Source organism: Salvia hispanica, chromosome 5 (genome assembly GCF_023119035.1).
Source record: "Salvia hispanica cultivar TCC Black 2014 chromosome 5, UniMelb_Shisp_WGS_1.0, whole genome shotgun sequence".
NCBI lineage: Eukaryota > Viridiplantae > Streptophyta > Magnoliopsida > Lamiales > Lamiaceae > Salvia > Salvia hispanica.
Window position 1 is genome coordinate 24,229,707 of NC_062969.1, and position 16,397 is coordinate 24,246,103.

General features: G+C 36.6%; 3 protein-coding genes across 20 annotated transcripts; 1 reads left to right on the forward strand and 2 right to left on the reverse strand.

The window, feature by feature from the left end:
• The first annotated feature begins 4,706 nt into the window (after positions 1-4,706).
• On the forward strand, positions 4,707-5,819 carry LOC125190117 (zinc finger protein CO3-like). 2 transcript variants are annotated; one of them, XM_048087319.1, is made up of 3 exons: positions 4,707-5,030; positions 5,207-5,368; positions 5,451-5,819. In XM_048087319.1, the coding sequence occupies exons 1-3, from the start codon at positions 4,707-4,709 to the stop codon at positions 5,628-5,630; spliced, it is 666 nt and encodes a 221-aa protein (XP_047943276.1). In that variant the 3' UTR covers positions 5,631-5,819. The 2 variants fall into 2 exon arrangements, with proteins under 2 accessions (XP_047943276.1, XP_047943277.1); XM_048087320.1 differs by having other exon boundaries at positions 5,210-5,368.
• LOC125190116 lies at positions 4,941-12,038 on the reverse strand. Of its 13 annotated transcripts, none has more exons than XR_007170857.1 (10): positions 11,512-12,038; positions 11,344-11,427; positions 10,658-10,738; positions 10,137-10,291; positions 8,789-10,032; positions 8,530-8,645; positions 7,825-7,888; positions 7,566-7,714; positions 7,285-7,378; positions 4,941-5,068 (listed from the first exon to the last, which is right to left on the reverse strand). XR_007170857.1 is itself a non-coding variant. In XM_048087318.1 (7 exons), the coding sequence occupies exons 1-6, from the start codon at positions 11,941-11,943 to the stop codon at positions 8,545-8,547; spliced, it is 2,097 nt and encodes a 698-aa protein (XP_047943275.1). In that variant the 5' UTR covers positions 11,944-12,038; the 3' UTR covers positions 6,790-7,378; positions 8,530-8,544. The 13 variants fall into 13 exon arrangements, 2 of the variants coding, with proteins under 2 accessions (XP_047943275.1, XP_047943273.1); XR_007170856.1 differs by having other exon boundaries at positions 4,997-5,068; positions 7,272-7,378; XR_007170859.1 differs by having other exon boundaries at positions 5,051-5,068; positions 7,309-7,378.
• A 743-nt stretch (positions 12,039-12,781) lies between these two features.
• LOC125191122 (putative nuclease HARBI1) lies at positions 12,782-15,935 on the reverse strand. Of its 5 annotated transcripts, XM_048088592.1 has the most exons (6): positions 15,457-15,538; positions 15,070-15,207; positions 13,773-14,274; positions 13,469-13,694; positions 13,316-13,378; positions 12,782-13,132 (listed from the first exon to the last, which is right to left on the reverse strand). In XM_048088592.1, the coding sequence occupies exons 3-6, from the start codon at positions 13,809-13,811 to the stop codon at positions 13,080-13,082; spliced, it is 381 nt and encodes a 126-aa protein (XP_047944549.1). In that variant the 5' UTR covers positions 13,812-14,274; positions 15,070-15,207; positions 15,457-15,538; the 3' UTR covers positions 12,782-13,079. The 5 variants fall into 5 exon arrangements, with proteins under 5 accessions (XP_047944549.1, XP_047944545.1, XP_047944546.1 ...); XM_048088588.1 differs by lacking the exon at positions 15,457-15,538 and adding an exon at positions 15,820-15,935 and having other exon boundaries at positions 12,782-13,378; XM_048088589.1 differs by lacking the exon at positions 15,457-15,538 and adding an exon at positions 15,820-15,866 and having other exon boundaries at positions 12,782-13,378; positions 15,070-15,160.
• Between the last annotated feature and the right edge of the window lie 462 nt (positions 15,936-16,397).

The following is a 16,397-nucleotide window of genomic DNA, read 5'->3' on the forward strand; positions in this document are numbered from 1 at the left end:
TACGTTTTGCAATAGAATGTGAATGTGATATTCATTTATCTTCGTGGATGCGATAGACTTGCTTGTCATAGAAACTTGTAGGTAAATATCAAGCTCATCAGTTATCAATAAATAATGAAAGCAAAACAATACCTACAAGATAATTCATGTTTAATCTAAACAAAAGTTAAATTCTTGTATCTCTTGTTTTTCCTTTAGTTTTCCTATTTGTAGGCTTGTTTCTAGTAGGAGTTACCCTTGTAAATGTTGGAGGGGTTGGAGGGGAGAGTGCAACTCTTGTGCTTACAAGATAAAACGACAGTTTAAAACATGGCCGTGTCGGTGTGTCACTTTGTTGTACTAATCTATTAGGTTCCATTTTTGCTTCTTCTGGTCCTTTAAATCTTACTATTTCTTTCAAAACTCAATAAACTAAAATAAACGAGAACTAAACCTAATTCATTTAGTTATTTTTACGCACTAAGAAATCCATGCCCAAAATTAGTTAACGCTGATTATTTACAAAACAGGGAGTATATCACAAATTATAAGTAATTAGTTGTCCATTTTATTACCATCTGTCAGAAAAATTGTGTAAAGTTATAAAACACTAGTTAAATATAATACTCCTTCCGTCCGCCATTAGGAGTCTCATTTGTGGGCGGCACGAGCTTTAAAAAATGTTAAGAAAAATGGGTGGAACAAAGTTAGTGGAATAAGAGTCCCACTTGTATATATTAGTTTTAAATAAAATGTGAGTGGAATGAATTAGTGGAAGGTGGGACCCTATTACCATTTATAGTAAAAGTGAACCGGGACTCCTATTCGCGGACGGACTAAAATAGAAAAACGGGACTCCTATTCGCGGACAGAGGGAGTACAACCCAATAAAGAACGAAGAAAATTGCACGGAAATAAACTGAAACAAATAATACAAATCAGAACTTTAAACCAAGTTGAGGATTCCTCATTCCGCAAGATGAAATACGCTCCGGTAGTGCTTTAAGATTAGCGTGTTGTCCCTAAAGATAAAACGGTTTCGTCTCTGAAGTAGCAGCACCGCTAGCAGTAGAGCTTCAGTGAATTGGATGATGGCGAAGAACAAAGTTGACAGAAAGACAAAGCTGGGAGGGAGATAGCTTATGAAGAGAATGATTGGTTAATGCTTTGTGTTAGAATGCATGGATGGCTATACCTTATTTATTAGTGTAGTTCAATGCATGTGAGGGTTGGAGTCAACGCAGTATGTCATCATGGTTTGACTGTAACCGCCGGGATTACAAGCCGATATGGGTGCCAGAGTTGGAGCTAGAGGCTGAACTTGGACGGACGTATCTGGGCACACTGCATTTCTAGGTTTGTTCGCAGATGTGGACATCCAACGTGTCAGCCATGTTTGCTTCATCGCGTCATGTTGACAATGTGGCTCGCTAACTTAGAGGTGATATGTTCTAAAAGAATTAGACTGCGCTCATATAAAGCCGACCAAGCCCAAAGACCAATTGTCAAGATCCAAGTCCGCAGCCTCAGCGGGGTAATGGCTCGCGCGTGTAGGTTCTACCGCTCATCTTAGTCCACTATAATTATTATACTCCCTCCATCCCTTAAATTTTCTCACATTTTCAATTTTTATCTGTCCCACAAAATTTGTCACATTTCACTTTGTACCATTTTTGGTAGTAGGCCCAACATTCCATTAACTTATTCCCACTAACATTTTATTATAAAATTAATACTTTAAAAGTAAGACCCACACCCTACCAACTTTTTCAACCCACTTTCCGTTACATTTCTTAAAACACGTGTCCAATCAAACCGTGACAAAATTTGGTGGACGGAGGAAGTATGTAATAATTTAGCCTATTAAATACATGTTTAATACCAATATGGAATAATTAACACTTGCTAATTAATCCCCGGGTTTTTCTCATAACTCCTTTATAGTTTCATTTTTTTGACCAACTTTAATCCATTATTTTTATGACCAATTCCAACACCATCTAATCCGAATATAGATCAATCCTATATCATTTGATTTTCACAAATTAAATATTTCATACAAAAAAGGTTGAAACCACAACCCTAAGGGCCCCACGGATCTCAGTCTAACAGTATTGTGAGGGGTGTTAAATCAGGGTATGCAGTGACCCGCTAAGGGGATGGCCTAACTCACTGCTTGCCAGAAGCCCACCTCCCAAGGCTTCACACTTGTGCCTGAGAGATGTTGCAACTACACGACGGTAGTGGATTTGATCATTGGCCAATCATACAAATCTGCCCCTCTGGAACTAACTGCGCTGCCCATGCGGACAAACAAATTAAATATTTCGTTACATGAACAACGCGGTAAAAAAATAAACAAATAAATAAATAAAAATAAATAAATAAATATTTGACTGGTTCCAATTCCAATTCCAATTCCAACACCATCAACACTAAATACTAGTAGCTCTTTAGATCACGTGTCTAAAAGCAATATCAGATTAAAATTATATTAAAAGGAAAATATTTTATTTTGTTGTGTTGGAGTCAATATTGAAAATAAAACTTATACTCCCTCTGTCTTACAATAAGAGTCACATTTTGCCATTGCGGTCTATCCCACAATAGGAGTCACGTTTCACTTTTACCATAAATGGTAAGTAGGTCACATATTCCATTAACTCAGTTTACTCACATTTTATTATAAAATCAATATAAAAAGTGGACCTCATATTCTACTCACTTTTCCAATCCACTATTCTTTATATTTCTTAAAACTCATGTACCCATCAAATGTGACTTCTACCGTGGATGAGAGTGAATATCAGATTACAATTTGATGAGAAATAAATATTACATTAAAAATTGGGTAAATGAATTTGCAGCCAACCATTGAACGAAACGTCTAGTGAAAAAATAAAAGAGGAAAACCACATCCCGTTGTCAGTGAGAAAAAGAAGTCACCAAGTGCAATAATTTCGAATATTGTTGAAATGAGAAGACATACACAGTGGGGTGCAATGCATCACTCTTGGAATTGGAATTCATACATAACATAGGGTATGGAGAGCATTCTTGTTGACTATACACCTCTTTCTAAATATTCATCATTCTACACCATATTCACATAAAATATAGAAATTCAAATTAGTTGACACCTCTTCAAGTACACGGACAAACGGTTTTACTACTTGTCAATCAAAAGAATTTAATATAACATCATTTGATTAAATAATACTAACATGGGAGAAAATCGGACTCTAATAATGATTAAACCGACCTTAATCTACCCTAAACCTACAACAAATGATTGAATTATGTATATGCCTCGCACATGGGTCTTCATTAAAAAACCGTTTTCATCTAATTATTTTTACTCATGTCTTTTTAAACATAATTAAGTGGTGGGGACATTCTATAATATTGTTGCGAGTTGGAGATAGGTATAGTCAAATCGTCTCACATGGTAGATTGTGACTAGTAACTGAGATCATAGGACCACAATTTAAAACTAAAAGTGCTTCTTCGTTAATGTTGATAGCACACACAAATTAGAGGATTAAATTTATACTAGTACATATTTTATGGAGTACTTATATAATTAAACTGCGATGTAAACATAAATCAATCCGAGCAATCATAGATATTTGCATGATTTGATCTAATTTATTGTTAAAAGATACTACTGCCATTTAATAAAATTATAAATTACTCAGTTACGAATGTTTGATTTCATAAGTGTAAATACTAGAATTGTACTACTAAATCAAATTGATTTGATTGTAGTGGCAAGCCTCATCAAACTGCACCGTGAATAGTAGCTCCTATATATAATAAACGTGATTGAGTGAGTGTGTAAATTTGGTTTTGGAAAAGTATCCTGTGTTCATGGCCTCAAATATTTATATGGGATCTTTGCTTTAATTCTTAGCAACCAAAAGCTAATATATACCCAATATAATATACGTAATAGCCGTCGATCCCACAAATTATATTTTATAGAAACCAAACTCTATGAAAATCTCGAGGAGCAACTTTAGATTTAAAAAAGGAGGCGTAAAATTGTGATTAACAAACAAATTAATTCACAATATAAGAGATTAATCTCTTGACCATTTAGACTGTCAAAAATGAAAATGGGCTTTGACTTGCTGTTGTATCGTAACCAATGTAAATTAACTTAACGAACCAAGGCCTGAGATTATTAATAATAGTACTTAGGTTTAACGATTAAATTCAATAGTACTTTTATTTTCAGATACGATGTGGATAATTTCAAGGATCTAAAATTTTAAAAAAAATCTTCCAAATGTTGGAAAAGTAAGTTTTGAAAAGGGTGGAGGGTGCTCAAGCTCCCCCATGAAGAAGATGAATGAACAAACACCTACATATAAGACCGATGTAAAATCGACGTGAACGGAACGTAACCGAAGCACTATAGGGCATCATGTAACATCGTTCATCTTTATAGGGAGTCAAGGTTTGAGGGATGCATGAAAAACGAGTCCCTTCCCCTTATTTATGTTAGTCATTTTCTCTCTCTCCATGCTAGTGCAGTGCCACATTTGCAAGTCAACGCACCTCCAAACGCATGACGTCACCTTCCACGTCACCCTCCAGCTTGTCCTGCCTCTTTAAGAAGTGTGTGCTTCGCCCTATTGCTTTCTATCAAATCTCACTCTCTTTCTCTCATACTCATACTACTAAAAACCTTCACTAAACCCCTCTACTTGAAAGCTGAAAACATGTACGGAAGCAGCAGGGGCGAACTCCCCTACGACTACACCTCCGAATTCCCACCACCGCCATTGTTCATACCCATCCCCGGCGCCGCTGAGCACGATTCGCTCTCAGCGTTGAGGTCGGAGATCGGATACACCAGCAGCGGCTGCAGCAGCTACGGCGGCTCCCCCACCCCCTACAGCCCCACCCTGATGCAGCGCAGTATCAGCAGCCTCTCTCTTCATGGAAACATGGACGCCTTCTCCGCCATCAACTCCTCCTCCCCCGCCTACTGCGACTACGACACCACCTCCGTCCGGAAGGTCCTCAGCACCGGCGATTTGCAGGTACCACCTCCACTTCACCCCATGCACCACACCACCATCTATGATATCAAAACAAGGTTATATTAGCAGATTAATAATGTCTGAGGTCAAAAGTCTCGAGTCTGCCTTTAAATTTCTATTCATTTATCAATAAAAACAAACAAGCTTATAACCTATATTGGTAATGGGGATCACAGCAGCAGCAGCAGAGCCCGAGAATGAACAGTCCGTTGATGAACGAGAGCAGTATTATAGAGAGCATGAGTAGAGCCAGTCCGTACAGCCCCGAGGAGAAGAAAGAGAGAATCGAGAGATACAGAAGCAAGAGGAATCTTAGGAACTTCAACAAGAAGATCAAGGTTTGGTTTCTTCCTTACAATTTTATATGCCAGGTAAGGTTACATATATGTACATGTAACAGTGGTTGTTTTGTTATTTCAGTACGAGTGCAGGAAGACGTTAGCAGACAGCCGGCCGCGAATAAGGGGGAGATTCGCGAGGAACGACGAAACAGACAAGGCGCCTCAGACTCAATCTCAATGGGAAGAGCACAACCAAGACGAGGATGATGAAAACTGGATCAATTTCATTGATTCGTTTTCGGCCAATCTCATGCCCTAAGGGAACTTATTTCATGGTTTCTGGTCCCATAATTAATTAATCAGGTGTTTCAGCCTTGTTGTTAGGGACTCTTCTTCCATAGATGCATGGACCATTAATACTTAGTCTATGTATCATGAGAGATTCTTGTGTAAAACCATATGATGGGTCAAATATTTCTTTAGACACAAGTTTGAATTTGAATAACAATTCTGGACCCATCTAACATTACTGTATAATGCAGTATAGTAATTGATACAGAAACTGATGGTCGTTATCATAGTCCACTTAAGTCACTATTATACATGAAAACTTGTCTATATATATCTCGTTTCACTACCCTTCCTATCCTGTTCCTATCGACGAATTTGCATTCCGCTAAAAAATATTCCCTCTGCAAGTGTATGTCAATATTCTCTTTCGACACCACCAACTAGATTATCACAACTTTAATCGGGTAGATACAGAAAAACGTGTCTTATGGAAATACAAAAACAAGTCGAAAACCAACAAAAATACGACCCACCTCAGTTGCTCGTGAAGATAAACTTTACCTACTACACAACTAAAGCATTTCTGGTTTTATAGCTAAGTAATATTCCCCCATTCTGTAAATATGTAAAAGACCATAAATACAAATCTAATTATCTCCGTACTTCAAACCAAACATAATTAGAGTATGAATCAAGAACTTCAAAACCATGAAACAGTCGACCTTTACAGCTATCCTCTATTAGATGAATATTGAGTAATTGTGGTTATTAAATTCTTGGCCAAGGAGAATCAGTTGAAAGACATTGTTAGTTAGATGCTATAAAATTATTGATTGTATTTTATAGAAATGTAGGTCTAAAGCCTACGCTAAAGAAACAGGCATGGGTGGAAAATAATGAAGATAATTAGATTGGAGGGCCATATAGTGGGATTAGATGCTTCAAAAGGAAATCCTCTAAATTGATCCCATCTCAAATTTGTGGGTTTTACGATACAAACTGAAGATTATATATTTTTCATTGTGGGCCTAAAATGATTATTTAAAAAAGAAAAGAGTTACTACTATTGTATTAGAATTTAAAGTACATACTCGTACAAATACAAAATGAAACAAAATCTCGAATAAATTCTACAAGAGGGGTAAATTACTGATTGTAGGGCAGGTCAGAGTTGGTGGGGCCACAAGCACAGGAAAAACAATCTCATCATAACCACTGCAATTTGCATTAGTTACAAATTGTTTGTAGTATACATAATGCTAAGCTACTAAATGCATGATGCACTTTTCCAACTTACATTAGTAAATTAGAAAGCGCATGTTTGGCTTTAGGAGCCATAATACACATTTAATATTGCAAAAGCAGGTGATTGCACAATCTCTTTACACTAATCATTTGGTCTCTCTCATGTTACTGAATCATTGATTTCAGCATTACAATAATGCAAAAATCAGCTCAGGTGAGGAAGAGAAGCAATTTGACTCAGAATCTGAATCTGGACTTTATTTCAATAAAGTCTAATACCCAACACAATGGTCCCTAGAAGTGGGGGAGGCCGGCCATTGTCGGCCGGCGGTGGCCTTTCCACTACCTCTATAAATCTTCTTACCTAAATCAAACCTACTTATATCTTCATCCATCTCACATATGTAAATACATTTATACTTACTTTTTAAACACACCTGCAATGAGATTGGTAAAAGTACCCGAAGAGAGTTGTGCGCGATCAAACCCAACGATCCTGCAACAACGACAAGGAGAAATCTTCTCTGTGACCTTTTCAGATTATTAGAGAAGATTTTCCAGAAAGATAATAATAAGTCAAATGCAAAAGGAGTTTCCATATTCATGTGGTAATTTAGTATGTAGAATAGGCATGTTACAGGGTTCCAAGAATAGACAGTAAGTTGGATCCAACTCAAGGAATAAATAAAATCAGCAGCATTTTTATTTGAATATTAACCTGATGCTAAATGAGTCCCTGTTATGTTGGAAAAGGATATGTCCAAGGCAAAAAAAGTAGCAGACAGCAGCCACTCTCACAGTTTTTAATATGAAAGTGAGATATTGCCCTAGCACATGCAAACCACTACTAGCTTCCAATCAGCAAGTCTAAGACAATAAACAATATTAGTGTCGTAGGGTGGCCTCATCATTCCTCAAACCTTCAAAATCAAAGCATCATATAAGCTGCTATGAATAGTTCTTCAGTTTATTCCAACCTGATGAAGCAGGGCATATACTCAATGATCCTTTGGTTGTCTGAAGGGCCATAAACGATATAAACTGAAACAGTAACATTTCACTGAAGCAGTAGTCCAATTCACTTTGTTAATGATAAATCAGAGATTCAAGCACATAGGAGAAGGAAATGTAGGATAAGCGCTTAATATTATTAGCACAGATAAGAGCCCTCGTGATTTTTTACAGATCAAAAATAGTCAGATGTTTTACATCTTTTTGCTCTGGAAAATAGACTTCTACAGATCACATGTGACAAAATAGAGAGGAATGTACACTTCCAGCTTGCTAAAAGGAACTATTCAGATCTGAGAGTTCATGTTAATAACAAACTCAATGGAATGAAATTGGTAATCATTTGTTCATTCATATAAAATTGCTTCCACTCACAGGTACTATCACTACTACATAAAAGTCAGAAAAATAGGTTGAAGTAGCAGTACAAGCCTTAATCACTGCTTTCGTTTGGTGGGGGGAGGGGCATTAGCAAATTAATAGGAAAAGTTGCAAAATTAAAGATATACACTTTTCCCTATAGGGAAAGCAACATCTCCCAACATGACTCAACACAAAATACAATAATTCCATGCCTCAGCTGTTTCCACTAAACCTTGAGAAGCAGAGCAATCCCTACTATATCTGAATTCTGATACAAAAAAATAAGTAAATCTATGTGACAATCTTACATACTAGCTTGGTCTTTACTTTCGGGGCTTCTTCTTGGAAGGCTTGGACTTCATATAACGCTTGAATGGAAACAAGAAAGGTTGATGAGACGACTTTCCTTTTCTTTTATTTATTCCTGCAACAGATGAAAAATAAAATCAACAATGACAGTTCATTATTAGTTTTCTAAGAATTCTCGCAAAGGATTAAGTTGAGAAATTTATCATGCAAACTCAGATCCCACAAAATCTCATAATAAACGGATGGAGTAAAATGTACCTGAACGAGATTTAGAAAAGCCTTGACAATCAGGGAGTGAATCTATCTGCTTCAACTCGACCATCACGTCATCATTTGTTGGCTCATCAAATTTTGTTATCATATTTGAAGACCCCTCTAGAGGCGACCCAACACCAAACTTAATAGAACTATCAGTAATTTTACTACACTGTCCTCCTTCACCATAACCATCTTCATAGGAGATGTGAGGTGATACCAAGGGATACTCTTGCCTATTTTCAATGGCATTTTTGTTGTGAATTTCATCCATTCTGTTACCTTCATTTGCACATGCACCCTTTTCTAATAGATTTTCCGTACCAAGATCTAATGGAAAGATAGAGGAACTAGATTTATTCAAGGGATTGGAAAGTTCTACAGTAACATGGTTGTCAATAGCTAACGTATTGCTCTTTGTGATACTAACTTGTCCACCACCATGTAAAAAGTTTCCTTGCTGAACAGGGGATGGGGGATCTTTTAATTGGGTTTCAGATGCAACAGTATTTTGTTCCAAGTCATTTGAAGTCTTTATAATTTCTTCAGAATCTGCGGAATTAACACTGAAAGTGGGCAAAGACAATTGTGACGAATCTCCCGAACCTGAAATCTGATATTCTCCCTGTGCAACATCAAAGGAAACTTGATCACGTCCTAGAAGAGGTGGAAGCGCAAGTTTTGCATCCGGAACATAACCCAATTGAACTTCTGAATCTTGACAATCAGAGTTAGCATAAATATTAGTGGCACCAGATGGTGACGTTTGACCTTCAGGCAGATCAACAACCCCCTCTGGTTCATTATTCAAATTACCAGGACCGTCTTCATTTTTAAGCAGGCTGTGGTGTTGTTTGCGCAAAGTGTTAGCAACCTGCTTTTCATCTGAAGCACCCCCCTCAGTCTCAACGACAAGAAGAGCACGTTTATCCGCATCACACGGCTCCAAAGATGCCTTATTCGCAAATACCAGATCTTTGATCTGGAAACCATGTGCAGGCAGGCCATTCAAATTTGAGGTGAAGTTGATGGTTTTCACATTTTCTTTTACAGTTTTCGAAATAGAAAAAGACTTCTCCATGTCTTCCAATAGCACATCACCCTGGCCACTAGAAATAGGATCCCATTTGAGCCAATCATCAAACACAGATTTTGATGTAATGGATTGTCCACCAGATGGTATCTCTTCAACTTTAACAGCCTCTTTGTAAAAATGTTTTTTCCTTATTGCATTAGCTAGGAGAGATCTGAAGACATACAATAAATTAATTAAGGACATTTAATATATTTCCACTAGAAAATGCAACAAAGTTGACAAACAACATGTCTATAGCTTAAGCAACTCACACACCTACAGTTTGAGGAGATAGCTGCTTTAGCACGTTCTCTAGAGAGTCCCAGCAAAAAGAACAAATTTGCTACATCTTGAGGCCCTCTAATTTCAGAGGCAGAAGAGGCATCACTACATATAATTAAATTTTTCCCTCGAGTCCAATCAACAAGAAGCTGGAAGATTAAACGGTTAGAATGGTCTAATAAAAATGAAATAGAACTTTTTAGAAGCAATGAACTAACAGGCAGACGAAAATTCCTCATGAAACACAAGAGTGATTGTAGCTATGCATACAATGTATGGCGTGGAAATTCAGAACTTGGGAAGTTAGGGAATCTGAACACATCTAGAACATAATATAGGAACAGTGAACCCTCAGTAACCACTGCTGCACTGCAGATGGAGATCTAGGCTAGTTTGACAGTTAGATTATCTTCTGATGCAATATATAACAGCATGTATCCTCTGGAAGCTTTGGGTTTCAAATCACAGTGGTTAAACATACACAAACAATCTCATGCAGAATATTGTATATTCACCTTGCAATTGGATATCATTTTTCGTTTTGATTCTGGATCACCAATCAGATCAGAGTATGTGATCTCAAAGTACAACCCTCGCTGCACACAAAAGATGCAAAAATATTACCTTAAAATTATCAAACAGAATGGTGGAAAATATCTATAGAGAGAGGTAAAGCATTCACCAAACACTAAAAAATAAATTGTTCATAGCATTTAGTCCAGCATTTTATCCTTCAACTATTTTCACCTGACATAGGAAATAATGGCCATCTCTACTCCAACAGTTACATAAGAATCAAAATTGGCATTCTCAGATATATTTGGTATAGCCCCTATTTTCCGAAGCGTTAGAAAATACTACAGTTTATGATACCATGTTGTGACTATCTCAGGAGCAAACTCCAATTGGTACTTCAGATCTCTTCAGTCAAGAACCGAACTAATTTAAGAAAACTTTAAGAATGTGTGGAAGCTAGCTGACAGCAAGATTTAACATCTTAAGGGAATTACAGTTTTAACTAAGTTCTATGTACATCCTAAAGAAAGCATTGACAAATAGTGGCTAAATCAATATACTCTTAATAAACAAATATTGAATAAAAGTACCAGCAATAAGGCCCAAACTACACAGATTGCAACAATATACCACAGAAAATATATGCAAAACGAAACAACATAATACAGAATGGCACAGAAGGAACCTTAATTGCAGCTTTGATCATCGGCTGCCTTAGCCTGAAGCTGAATGAGTCCATCTTCGAGAAATCAATAGAGATCATATCAACCTACACATTCACCATCAAAAGGCTCACGCTAATTATAAATATTTAATTGCACCAAACAAGGTTAATCGGCTAGAATGCAGAAACCTCCGAATTTTGACAAGCCTGATCAAATGCATCTTGTCTAGTAGGCCTAACGGAGACGATGTCATAGCTTCGCAGCACAGGGTTACCGGAATTAAGAGCCAAAGCCTGGGCGGAATTAGTGACGACGAGGGTGAGGCGGGTGTACTGGCGGAAGGGGGCTGCACCGGCGACGTGTAGAATGTCGCGGTGGAACTTGACGGAGGCAAAGAACGAAGAGGAGGAGGGGGTGAGTGTGGAGATGGGGAAGAGAAGGATGGAGCAGCGGTCGGATTCGGACATGACGCCTGTGAGGGTGCGATTGTAGGCGACGCCGGTGTAGCCGAGTTCCATGGCTTTCAGGGCGAGCTTCAGGCGGCGGCCTCTCAGGGAGGGTTTGTCGACGGCATGGCGGTCGGATTCCCGGTAGGGTATGCTCAAGTCGAAGAATCCCATATGCGGCGTCGCGGCGGGGGACTCTCTGTTTTGGTGGCGGAGAGCCGAAGGGTTTATGAATTTACCAATATTTCTGTTAATCTGTTTAACATAGATTAAATTTACTCTATTAAGATTGATTGTATTAAGATTGATTGTAGTAGGACTTAACCTAATTTCTTCTTTTGTGTTGGGACTTTCACCGCGAACCAAATAAGTATTTATACTATTATCAGAATTTGCGTCTATCCTCGTACTAACCAAATCTACCTAGGGTGCATTTGGAACATGGAATTGAAATTCTATGGAATTGAATTAAAAGTCCAAATTCATTGTTTGGCATTATTACATAATTGATATAGAATTATATTATAATTCCAAATCTATTATTTGGTAACTTAAAAAATTAACATAAATTTGGAATTAGTTTGATTTTTTTTAAATAATATTCACTTTGAACAAAATACTATATATTATTTTTTATTATCTTTTGATAATTACTTTCGCATTCATTTTGAACAAGATACTATATATGTGTTAACTAACTAAGTAAATCTAAACTTTTTTTCTTATATTCCAAAGATAAAAAATACTATAGAATTAGTACGTAATATAATAGTATATAAAAATAAGCAACGATGATTAATTATGTAAGTGAAGATACTTTATGTATAAAAGGCATGTACTAAGGTTTCAACAATACATTAAAAACTATTATTCTTCATAAACTAAGTCTACTAGTTTATACAGTACATAACATATTATATCCAAACAAAAATCAAATTGAAAGACAACTTACTTATCAAGTTGAGCTTTAGTCTAATACGCACCACAAAACATAACTTTTAGTCTAATAAGCACCACAAAACATTGTACCACAAAACCAATTCTATTACATATTTAGTTTCATAAGCACGACACTAAAAGTTACGCCTATTTTGATAATGAAGAAACATAGCTTCGGCTAGATTATCCCTAAATCTAGTCCACTCACTAGTAACTTGAACAACTGTAATTCGATCCGAGTGTTAAGCCTCTTCCGCATTATGATAATCACCCGGCAAAGTTGGTGAGTCTCTTCCCCCTCATTATGATCATCAACTTGTTGAGTAACTCTAGTTTGAATCTCAGCATCCACTTCCTCCAACAATGGATCATTAGGTGATTCTACTCGAATAAGATTGTGAAGAATAGCACAAGCATTGATAATCTTCACATGCGTTTTGACATAAAAAAAAAGATATTTCTCTAAGAATTTTCCATCGCTTTTTGAATAACCCAAAAGCTCTTTCTATCACATTCCTAGCAGTTGCATGTCTCAGATTATATAACTCCTTTGGATTTTGTGGATTGTTGCCTCTAGTGGACCACTCATTGAGATGGTATCGAATACCTCTATAAGGAGCTAGAAAGCCAGGTCCATTGGTATATCCAACATCTACTAGAAAATACTTATCTACGAGATAAAAAGTAAATTCTGATTATTACTTAAAGCTTAAATAAGATAACAAAGAGAAAAAATTGAAACTTGTTTACTAGAACATACCTTTAGGTACTATGAATGGATAATTTCTAGTAAGTGCATCTCGTAATACTCTGCTATCTGCTGCAGATCCTTCCCATCCAGGTAAAATGTATGTAAAGCTCAAATCACGAGAACACACAGCCAAAACATTGGTTGTTATCCTACCCTTTCTATTTCTGTATCTTCCTTGATGATTCAATGGAACACTTACTTCAACATGTGTTCCATCAAGTGCCCCGAGACAGTTCTACATCACGAAAGTATTAATTGATTAGTATAATTTTAGATAGATTTACACAAAATAAACAAATGGAATAATACTTACTTCAAACCAATCCCATTGTTCATCCTCGAAGCCATCCATGACTGTTTCTCGTTGGACAACATAATGACTTCCTACTTTTAGTATACTATTTAATACTACTAACAGTCTCTCCGGATCTAATGAAATCAAAGCCGACTTTTCGGTTTGTTAAATTAAAAGAGATGACATATAGAAACATGGCTACTACTTCTTCAACCGTGATATTTCTTGTGGTTTTCAAACCTATCTCTTTTAGCTTCAAACATAGCACAGTAAAGCAATGCCTAGTCAATCTAAGTTGTTCCTTACAAGTTCTGTCACTTCCGTAATAGAGCCGTCTTACATATAACTCGCGTGCTATGGAAAAGTCAAGACTGGGCTCTTTCACTATGTGTTGTTCATGCCATTGACTGACTAATGTAGCAAATTTCACAACTTGAAGAATAGTGAACACCTTAGTCGAAGAACTCTCAGACTCATCGTCACTTCCATCACCAGAGTTATACTCAGGAATATCCATGTACTAAAGTTAAAAGATAGTGAAAATTTATAAGCTATAAAATAATCACATTCTAACCATAATATAAACAACAACCATGACAAAACAAATTGAGGAAAAATGAGAAATAGGAGGTATGTGGCAGCGGATGTGTAATTAGCACCAAACATGCAGGAATATTCCTAGTTCAACTGTGAAAACTACACAAATAGCTGTTTGTGATTTCTGATTAATTAACTAAACTATACCTTACTCCATCAGGACCAAGTCAAGATCAGCAGAGCCATGAAACTCTCTCTCTCAGTAGGACAACTTCATCCCAACAACTTGGAAAATCTTACAAGACAAATCAACCTATGTTTGTGAAAGATAAAAACTTTGACAAGAATATGTGTGTGACTGACTGGCAAGGTTGCTGGCATAGAGAGAGAGATGTGCAGACCAATTAAACCAATTCTGAAGGAATCAGCAGAGTCAAGTGGAAAGACTAGGCACGTACAAAATTAGCTCTTTGAGTACAGAAACAAAGAATACTTATTATCATTTATCAAGTAGAATCAGCTAAAACGAGTTGGTTAAATTCTATAATCTCACATATATCAGCAATGTATACATAATTAGAGAAGGTGGAGAATAAAAAATGTTTACAATTTAGTCTTGAGGAAACAAGCAACCCAAAATTAGCAAGCAAGAAAACAAGCAGCGCATGTGTCCATATGCACATATAACCAGAAAGCTCAATAAATTCACATCTAATCACGTGGAACAAGTTATGTCCTTGTCCACACATAACATTCTTTCAAGCTTGAAAAAGGTTACCGTTTTTCAAATATTCAGGGGGCGTGTAGGCAAGGTTTGTGCTACAACTCTTCCCATCTCGGCTGTTTTTCATCAGCCCGAAACATGGAATCTGAGCATTGAGAGAAGAAGAATTTAATTCAATGGTCTACCTTTCCCCTGTCGAATTTGAAGAAGAGAAGAATCAATTTTCCCCATTTATTGTCTAACATAAAACACACAAGCAGGCACAAAAGATCACATTAATCTGCAATTTTACGAATCAAGAACTTATCCAGATAGATTCCAAGGAAATGCAAGCATACAAGTAACAAAAGACTCAAACCAACAATCAATTGCAGCATTCCAATCATTTCAACAAAGGGAAGTAACTTCTAAACAGACACACACCAAAATTCAAATACATACAGTGGAATAAATGCTTGGCAAGAGTGTCGTTGGGCATGAACTCAGCAATCACCAACCTCTCATCACCATCACAGCAATACCCAATCAAATTTGCCAATTAACCCTAGCTAACCAATACAATCAAGATTAGGAAAAATTAACCCTAGATAGCAACCCAAAAGCCAAAAACGTTGATTAAGACAAAACCCAATTCAACACAATTAACCCTAGCTAACAAATACAACCGAGATCTTAATTTTTTTTGCTAGATTTAAAAAAAAATGGGATTTAACTGCTTTGCAAATTCAAATGCAAAAACAGGAAAATACACACCCTAACATAAGAAGATGGTGGTAAATATGAATTTAGATGGGGAATAATTACCTTGATGAATCTGAATTTAGATGAATCGTTTGAACGTTTGAACAAGGTAAATCTGCAGAGAAGTTGCAAAGAATCGCGAGAGAGGAGAGAAGAGGCGGAAAGAGGGAGAAAATAATTATGACCCGTTTTTCTATTTTGACCCGGTTCAGGATCCGCGTGTTTTTAAGTTATGACCCAAAAATTGGAATTTTAGAATTCAAATTCTCTTGTTAAATTATAGAATTGAAATTATGGAATTGGAAACCTTGGAATTATAATTCAAAGCTAATTCTATATATTTTTGTAATGCCAAACAATGAAATTGGAATTGGAGCCTCCAATTCCAATTCCATAGCTCCAATTCCATGGTCCCAAACACAACCTTAACGTTTTATTAGAACTTGTATCTACCATATGTAACATTATTATGAGTCAATATGGAACATTATTATGAATCAATGTGAAGAACGTTGTTACCCGATTTTTGCCAACTTAGTAAATTAGCAGTCATTACTCGTGTCACTAACATTGTTACATGAATTACTACACTAACATTGTCACATGAATTACACAATTTATGTGTTGGGATACATAGAAAA

Excerpts from the sequence above, each read along its gene's own strand:
- LOC125190117 (XM_048087319.1), top strand. The coding sequence starts at position 4,707 with ATGTACGGAAGCAGCAGGGGCGAACTCCCCTACGACTACACCTCCGAA. Across the intron at positions 5,031-5,206 it reads TCAGCACCGGCGATTTGCAG|CAGCAGCAGCAGAGCCCGAG; the intron begins GTACCACCTCCA and ends TGGGGATCACAG. Across the intron at positions 5,369-5,450 it reads ACTTCAACAAGAAGATCAAG|TACGAGTGCAGGAAGACGTT; the intron begins GTTTGGTTTCTT and ends TTGTTATTTCAG.
- LOC125190116 (XM_048087318.1), bottom strand. The coding sequence starts at position 11,943 with ATGGGATTCTTCGACTTGAGCATACCCTACCGGGAATCCGACCGCCAT. Across the intron at positions 10,292-10,657 it reads AAATGATATCCAATTGCAAG|CTTCTTGTTGATTGGACTCG; the intron begins GTGAATATACAA and ends TTAATCTTCCAG. Across the intron at positions 10,033-10,136 it reads GCTATCTCCTCAAACTGTAG|ATCTCTCCTAGCTAATGCAA; the intron begins GTGTGTGAGTTG and ends GTATGTCTTCAG.
- LOC125191122 (XM_048088588.1), bottom strand. The coding sequence starts at position 13,811 with ATGGATGGCTTCGAGGATGAACAATGGGATTGGTTTGAA. Across the intron at positions 13,695-13,772 it reads AACAATGGGATTGGTTTGAA|AACTGTCTCGGGGCACTTGA; the intron begins GTAAGTATTATT and ends TTCGTGATGTAG. Across the intron at positions 13,379-13,468 it reads TCCATTCATAGTACCTAAAG|ATAAGTATTTTCTAGTAGAT; the intron begins GTATGTTCTAGT and ends TTTATCTCGTAG.